Source organism: Octopus bimaculoides, chromosome 20, assembly GCF_001194135.2.
Source record: "Octopus bimaculoides isolate UCB-OBI-ISO-001 chromosome 20, ASM119413v2, whole genome shotgun sequence".
Lineage (NCBI taxonomy): Eukaryota > Metazoa > Mollusca > Cephalopoda > Octopoda > Octopodidae > Octopus > Octopus bimaculoides.
The window spans coordinates 430,520-438,993 of record NC_069000.1 but is presented as its reverse complement, the minus strand read 5'-3'; the positions used below and the strand labels follow the sequence as shown (position 1 = coordinate 438,993).

Here is an 8,474-nt window from a genome sequence, read left to right as displayed (position 1 = left end):
AATTATTTCTCACATAGGTGCAAGGCTTGTGTCCTGAGGAGGGGGCTGCCGATTCTATCGATCTCCGTCGTCGACATGTTCTCTGTTTCATCGTCGTCAAAAGAAAAGAAGATAATGCTGACGTCAGTGGGATTCGAACTTTGAACATAAACACCCGAAAGAAATACTGCAAAGCATTTTTGCGACACTAACGAATAATAATAATCCTTTCTCTCTCGCGAGACGGGGGTTAGTCGATTACATCGGTTCCCCAGTACATAATTGGTACTTAATTTATCGACTCCGAAAAGAGGAAAAGCAATGCACGTAAGAAGGTGTTAGCTATAAATTCCTCAGCAGTTCCTGTTCTTATTTGCAGTTTCAATGTGTTGAACTGGAATATGAGCGAAACAAGGAGGATTGACAGGAAAATCCGTAAGCTGCTGACTTACAATAAGATGCACCACCGAAAGGCAGACGCAGATCGTCTTTACCTACCCAGAGCTCACGGAGGTCGAGGTTTGATCCAATTTGAAATCTCCAATAAAACCACCACAATTGGACTGGCAAAATATCTTGAAACATCTAACGACTGGATGCTAAAGCTTGTTGAAAACCATAAAAGACGTAAGAAACTTCATTCTGTTATGAAGGAGGGCAAAATATTTTCAAGTGAGTTTATGCATAATACCCAGGTTGAACAGAACGAGAGAAGTGCAGCAACTGCAGTTGCAAAGAAGGTGAAATCAATAGCAAAGCAAAATACGTTTGAACAATTGGCTGGGAATAAAAACCTCTGCATGGCCAATATGTGGCCCGTAACAAACAAGCTGATGTGGACCAGAAGCAAACCCATCAATGGCTACGGAACTCAGGGCTAAAGGCAGAGAGTGAAGGCTTTATCATAAGTGACAAAGACGTAGCCATCCCGCAGTCGCTCTCTCGCTGACTTGTTCCTGTTATTGTTGCTGCAATTGTTTAATCCCAGACAAACTCTGAGAATTTTGATCAAAGACATTCCAGCAATGGCGGGAGAACTTTGGACCACATCATCCAAAATGGCCTTGAATTTTAAACGCTAACGCGTGACTTGAGGGATCTTTCGCTATTTTTAGCCAGTCGATGTTATTGTTGATGCTGTTCATGATGATGATGATGATGATGTTGCTGATGAATGTGATGCAGTGGCGGTGGTGAAGGTGAGGGCTGAAGAAGAACTAAAGAGGAGGAGGAGGGAGAGGCGGGAACAACAGGGGAGTCGCATTAGACGTTGCTGTCGTCGCTGTCGAGGTTGCCGTTGGAGGCGGGGGCGATTTCGGAAGAAGAAGAAGAAGAAGAAGAAGAAGAAGAAGAAGAAGAAGAAGCTGATGATGATGATGATGATGATGATGATGAAATAATGAATTTTAAAGAGATTAGGAATGTAAATTAAAGACGAGAATAGAAGTGTGGCAGGCAGAGGAGGTGATGTGTATGGGTGGAATGGTGCGGTGATTCGGTTATTTCAGTGGCAGCTGTCGCGCGAAGACGTCAACCCGAAGCCCAGAGTGACGACGCTCTGTGATGACACGAACCTGTAGCACAGACAGCCGTTGGTGAGTAGTGTTCCTCTTGTTGTTTTCATTGCTGTTACATAGCGACTCAACCAAGGCGAGAAGGTTTCTGTGGCGAATTATTTGAGGAAAGAAAATAGTATTTCGTTCCGGCTTCAATCTGTTTCCATGTCTGTCGATATGATTTCTCTTTAGGTTTGTTTGTTTGTTTGTTTGTTTGTTTGCTTACCTGTGTTTATCATTTCTCATCTATACATGCATACATAAACCCACATACTTATATTATATATATGTATGTACATATGTGTGTGTGTATATATATTTATACATACATATATACATATATTCATACATACATACATATATATGCGCGTGTACACACACACACAATGGTTTCGGGCCTTGTGCCTAGAGTAAACAAGAATAAATAAAAGTCTTTTACAAGAAACATGGATCCGATCCTTCTCTCGCAGTTCTTACAAAATGTCTGGCACATAAAAAGACCTGAGTTATTTTCTTTTCTTTTATAACTTAAAAGTAAGCAAACAATAAGGTTTCGGTCCCAAATAGAGTCGATTAAATACAATTCTTACTAAAACTGGACAAGCCTCTAAGAATGTGTCTTTGAGGTGATCATTTTCTCAATTTGTGACTGTTTTTAATGAAACGAGTCTCTGTTTTGAGCAATAAGATATGTCGAACTTTGCCAACAGTTGGTAGAATTAATGTTTTACCAATTCTGTGGGCCTTGCTGGATTTAGTAATCAGTCATAAAATTAAGAAACACGTAAGTCATCCTTTTCTGGCAGATGTAAACATATTTAACAACGTTTGCAAAATCGATTTTGAAATTCTTTAAAATAAGATAAATTTGCATTTGCCTTGTCAGAACGATTCTTTTTTTCCAAGAGTTCTTCTAATCTTAAAGATTTCATAGATTCGTTGGAAAACACTTTTTGGGGCAAATCAGCTCCATTGTGAAGGGTTTGTTTGCAGATAACGGACCACAGAAATCACTTGAATGACAAACGTATTATTCGGTTGTGTCAAGGTTGTCTTTATAGAAATCATGTGATCGCAGCTATATGTGTTTCTTTCTTTTTTTCATATTAGTAATTAAATAAGATTCCGCTATCTCTGCGTTCAACACAAGTAGCCATATACAAACAACAGACAATCTTCATTCTTTTTACCTTTCTCACGCCGCTACCCTCTTCCACTCCCTAGCCTTCTAGCACTCCTCTTCTCTATTTCAATCCCCAGCCCAAGAAGGCAACAGATTCGCCCTCCTTGTCGGTGGGAAAGAGATCACTGATTTAGATTAAAAACCTTATAATCAAATCTGTTTAACTTTGTCGCTGTGAGCTGTTTCACTACCGACAAGGTCACCTGATTACAAAATAATCTGCCTGATCAGGGTGGATATTGTGTAAAAACCAACCCACCCGAGTGAAATCTTATCAATCCTCGGTAAATAAAAAGAACTGGTCAACATCGGATTAACATTGAATAGAAGTTTACCCGGTCACGGCTTACCTAGGGTTAAACGACAAGTGTAATCTAGTCAGTTCATTAATATTCCCGCAACAAAAATATTACACTTCATCGCATTTTGTCTACTTTGTTAAACTGCTGTTGGGGGTGGGGGTGCTTGATCAATTTGAATCAATCCAACGCATTCGATAGGGTCGACCATCGCTACTTAGAAAGCGTCCTGAGAGCAGGCGGCGTCCGGACCCGTTTTCAGAGGCTGGATCGCTGCAAGGCACAGCACAGTGGTACATGCTCAGTGGTCAAAGTAAACCTTTGTAGTCATTTCCCTTCCTTTTCATTGAATACTGCATTTCGCCCGTCTTTACGTTCTGAGTTCAAATTCCATCGAGGTAGATTTTGCCTTTCATCCTTTCGAGGGTCGATGAAATAAGTACCAATTGAGCGTTGGGGGTCGATGTAATCGACTAACTCCCCGCATCCCGCGTCCCCTAAATTGCTGGCTTTGTGCCTAAAGCAGAAAGGATTTATCACTGTTGTTGTTGTTGTTGTTTAATCCCAGCTCAGCTTTTGAATAGTAGATCGATAGTCAAGGACCGTCAAGCAGTGAATATTTCGCCTGCATTATCTGACGTGTCCTTCCTTTGTAACACGGTATGATGTGATTGAAAGGAGGTTTGGCTGCTACTCCTTGCAAAACGAATCGATCGAGTACGAGGAAGCACTATCTATAGATTCTTTGAGGAATTCCACTCCAAAGTAGTCTCTTGTCTTCCATTATAATTCTATTACGTCACCATTTACATCTCGTCTGCTTTATGGAAAAAATTTATGAATCTCTCGTATTTTACTGCTTCATTATTTTAATGATGTTTTTCACTGAAAACGAATCCGAACAAGGTTTGAACACAGAACGCGGAGAGCCGCAACTAGATGCCGCAGCTACTTTGTCGATAATTCTGCCAAATCAACGAGAAATCCACTACGTGGTCGCTCCACCGGCTAGAAACAGCGACTAAGCCTCTTTCCAATTACACTTAAGGAAGGGCACATTGGATAAAGGGATTCGGGGTGCACTGTGTCTGGAGAAAGGGCCGAGATAGTCATGGGTGAAATGCCTTTGGTCAACAGGGGGTGGGCAACCTAGGATCAAATGACAACAACAAAATAATGTCAGGTGGGAATAATATTTGTAAATTCTGTATTTTCTTCTTTTTCTCTTTCTCTAGAAAAGATGCTGAAAAGACTTGGAGAACAAAGGAAACTACAGAGGGCAGCAGATGATTATAACATATAACATATATTACATGGAACAGTAACCAAGAAATAAGAAAGTCAGGTGAAAACACGAGCTCTCCATACAAAGAAGCAATGTTGCCATCTTATGTGCCAGATTTTGATTCACAAGAATCTCAACAATTGCCGCCATATTTGAACAGATGCAACATGTTAAATGGCCGTAATTTGTCTTTTCCAGAATCAATGCAACAGTATGATGTTTCTAAACGATTCGCACCACAACAATTTGAAATGAAACGTGAAAATGTTAACAGACGGACAAGAAATATGCCATATTTCCATGACGATGATGACGATCGAACTCTTCTTCTGACTTATGATGGCGGCAGGATTTTGCGGCCGCAGTCTTTTCATGAAATACCAACCAGTTGCACGGAAGATAAAATGAACAATCAGATAAATTTCTGCAGTAAAAGAAGAAGCCATGCGGAACCTTTAGAAAGCTCTCTAATGACAGAAGACAGCAAGGATCTCGCAGAAAATTCTCTTGCGTTAATCCGAGTCCCGAGACATGATGGAGAAATTTCCTTACGACAACAGACACCATTACACTCGGACATGCTTCACTCTCAAAAAAATTATCCACAACAATCGAACTTTTCGTTTGTTCCTCGCAAATCGTTTTTAAACCCATTTTTAAACCCTCATTTACAAAGATATAACAATTTTCATAAATATACTCCAAATCGACCTCCTTTTCCAACTGGGTTCCCGAATTTTATTAATAACCCTTTCAGGCAAAATTGCCCACCTTTTCGAATGAACCCGTGTGGTTGTAACTGTTATACGCAGCCCACACGATTCCCAACGCAAGAATATTGTAGATTCCCTACACACCGAATGAAGTTATCAAATCCAACACGAGATTATGAGTGGGATTTCATTAACGATGCTGACGATGACAATTACCACTGGAACCAGAATGACGTGGAACCGCGGACACATTTTGAGTTCTCCAACTATCAAAGGAGGAAGCATCAGAATAATTTTGGTTTAAGTCAGCCCATTTATTGCCATGACGCAATCAGCCTCCAAGAGATCTCGGCGGATCCTTATAGTTCTAACTTTAATAATGAAACCGATATTGATAAAATTGAAGAAGAATATTTTACTTATTTGCAGAAAACAATTCCCAATTTCAACGTTCTGCCAAAAAAATCCAATCTTAAAATAGCGTCCCTGATACCGGAGAAGAAAGAGAAGTCTTTGACGAATTCCACTTTTGCGTCATCGAACCAAACAAGAAATAACTTTGGCGACTCCCATCAGACTGCTCGGTCTTTGATGCTGATGCGTCTTCTCAAGGTTCTTGAAGAAAATATAGACATGTCGAATTACTCAATGGACTTTCAAGAAAATTACGTTGACAGCCATGGCAGGCTGGTCGATCCCTTTCAGACGTACATAACGGATTTAGAAGAGAATAAACTAAAATCCCAAATAAGAGACGAAGCATTTGTTCAAGAAACCTTGTCATCTCGCCCACCTGTCGTGGTTTTACGCAATCGCCGGAGTGACGTCATAACCCTTGATGAAGGTGTCACTCTTAAAAGTTCAGCGAAGTATATGGAAAAGAAGGAAGACGATTACGGAAAGAACATAAAGCTAAGTAATGCATCTCTGCATGATTATGTCAACAGATCTTTGGACGTTCCTGTCAGACATCAACAAACACACCAAACACAACAACAACAACAACGAGAAGAACATCCTATTCTTCAATCACATCCCGAAGTAATAGTTGAGACGATAAGAAGAGAAAGGAATGTTCGAGAAGATTTTAGTGAGCCGCCATCTTTCACTGTCCCAGGAGTACATGAGAGATTTTTTAAAACATCGGTTGAACAACCAATTGATATGGTAACTCCATGGGAAAAAGAAAGAGAATTTCAAAGATATAACATGTTTAAACCCTAATTTGTTCCTGAAAATAGAATTTACTCCAATACCGCTCAAATTCCGCTTAGTCGTGACATTTTTGATGGTGAAACTTGCAAAAGAGATGTGATAAATATATCACAACAACGTTTGATCAGAAAGAATGGAGATCCAAATGAAATTCCATACGAAACTATGGCGGAGTATTTCCAATCGTCTGCTGCTGATATTAACCCACGTGTAAATACGAAATACGTCTTTTTGAAAGACCCAAATTCAGAAGGAATCCAAGAAGATATTTTAAACAAACTGAAATGTCAGAGCAAATTGCAATCATTCGATGAAAAACCCTTTGTAACAGAAGTCCCGGATGAAAGTGATGCAGAGAATGAAGTTGAACGGGAAAGTGAGTCTTTTGGTCGCCAGTCGTTCATGGCACTGAAACAACGTTTCGAAACAGAAAAACATGTTCAGTTCGTCGATGAAGATAACAATGACTCTTATAAAAAGTATCCTTATTTCAAGAGCCGTGTCGATAACAACGACTATTCCTATTTGATGAGGCGTATCGAAACAATAGCAAACCAAAAATATTATTGATTTTTGGCGATAAAAAAGGCAGAAAAATAATATATTATAAATTCTATTTATACATTCAATTAAAGTTATCAGAGAACGACGGTATATAGTTTCGGCATTTAATACTCTGAGTTCAAATCCTGCCGAAGCCATCTTTTACGTTTCAACTTTCTAGAATCGATCAAATAAACTACAAATCAATTAACGGAGGTCGTAATAATATACAAACTCGTGGCATCGTATTTATGTTAGAAAATCAGTATTTGCACTGAAAATAAGATAAATAATCAGCTAAATTTCTGTAGAAAGAGATATCAGGCGGAAGGTTTAGTAAGCGACGGTTTTGATAGAAGATGGCAAAGATGTCGATGTAACGAACGAAGTCTGTTGGCCATGGGACACCTTTAGCTCTGTTGGGCGAATTAATTAATCGGTAATTGGATGAATAAGGTAAAAATCATTAATCTTGCATGTAGAAATAGAGAACACTGAAACGCTGAAGATTACCACACACACACACACACACACACACACACACACAATGTCTGTTTTTATGTTCTGTTATAAGAGAAACGATTTCGCATTAATCTGATGAGTTACATCTTTACTTTTGTAGAGTACAAACTTATTATTCTTTAACAAGAATATTATAGATAGTGACTTCGAAGTCACAATCAATAACATTCTTTCTAAAGAATAATATATACGCAAGTGTACAAGGTGCCATAAAGAATATGTCATTGTTCCTGCCATGGTTCATTAAAACAGTTCCGGGATTTGGACTCGTCCTTATTGCTTAGAACTGTTGATGAAACCATTTTAAAAGTTAATAAAAGAAAAACAAGACCAGCTCCAAATTTTGATTCATTTTTGTGTTTTTACTGAATTTTATTAATATTCTGCACCAATATATAAACCCGCAAATATATGTCTACATGTGCACATGTATATATATATGTATATGTATATATGTATATGTGTGTGTATATATATAATATACCAAGTGTATTCCAGAGGTTTTGAGACTTTTTCAGTGGGGGGGGGGGGACTTATTAATCTCCCCCCAGTCCCAAAACTCTAATCTCCTTCAAAGTAAGATCGTCTGCTTTCGACGTATTTGTTGTAGGGCTTCGTTCACTTTGTGAAGATCCCATAATAGTCTTTCAAAGTGAACGTATCCATGATTCCTGTCACAGCCTCCTGATGTTTTCTTTCAACTTGGGCGAAGAGGGACCAAGGTCTGGACTGTGGCCATGCTGGGGCACCATCTTGAAGAATTTTAACCGAAGGGATCGACTCCAACACTTCTTTTATTTTTTTTAAACCCTTGTTCTAAACCTATCGATCTCTTTTGCTGGCCCCACCCCCAGCAACAAATATATTACATGTTTAATGCCAAAACACTTTGCTAATAGACTTCTTCTTTCTATGCGGTCTGGTTGTTAGGGAAACCTGATCTAAGACATTCCATCCGTGACTCTTCCGTTTTTCTCGAACAATAGGAGACCCAGGATCGCGTTATTTAACGGATTCTATTTACCTTAAAGAGAAAACATTGTGATTTGAGGGATATTCAGTTGCTATTTCTAGCAGGTTCGGGTGCACACACAGTGGCTTCCTCGTTGGTTCGTGTTTTAAAGGTAGAGTGGTATAATAGTGTGTGTGTGTGTGTGTGTGTATTAGTGTAGGTCTGGA

General features: G+C 39.2%; 2 protein-coding genes across 3 annotated transcripts in view; one reads left to right on the top strand and one right to left on the bottom strand.

Annotated features, from left to right (window-relative positions):
- Nucleotides 1–91, bottom strand: part of LOC106878459 (uncharacterized) — a 10,162-nt gene extending 10,071 nt beyond the window's left edge. Inside the window, exon 1 of the mRNA XM_014927674.2 lies at nucleotides 14–91. Coding sequence (XP_014783160.1) covers nucleotides 14–91 — 78 coding nt within the window. The remainder of the gene's footprint in view (nucleotides 1–13) is intronic.
- Nucleotides 92–1,477: 1,386 nt separating this feature from the next.
- LOC106878463 (uncharacterized) lies at nucleotides 1,478–7,642 on the top strand. 2 transcript variants are annotated; one of them, XM_014927678.2, is made up of 2 exons: nucleotides 1,478–1,574; nucleotides 4,253–7,642. In XM_014927678.2, the coding sequence occupies exon 2, from the start codon at nucleotides 4,395–4,397 to the stop codon at nucleotides 6,237–6,239; it is 1,845 nt and encodes a 614-aa protein (XP_014783164.1). In that variant the 5' UTR covers nucleotides 1,478–1,574; nucleotides 4,253–4,394; the 3' UTR covers nucleotides 6,240–7,642. The 2 variants fall into 2 exon arrangements, with proteins under 2 accessions (XP_014783164.1, XP_014783165.1); XM_014927679.2 differs by lacking the exon at nucleotides 1,478–1,574 and adding an exon at nucleotides 1,612–1,727.
- Nucleotides 7,643–8,474: the final 832 nt, after the last annotated feature.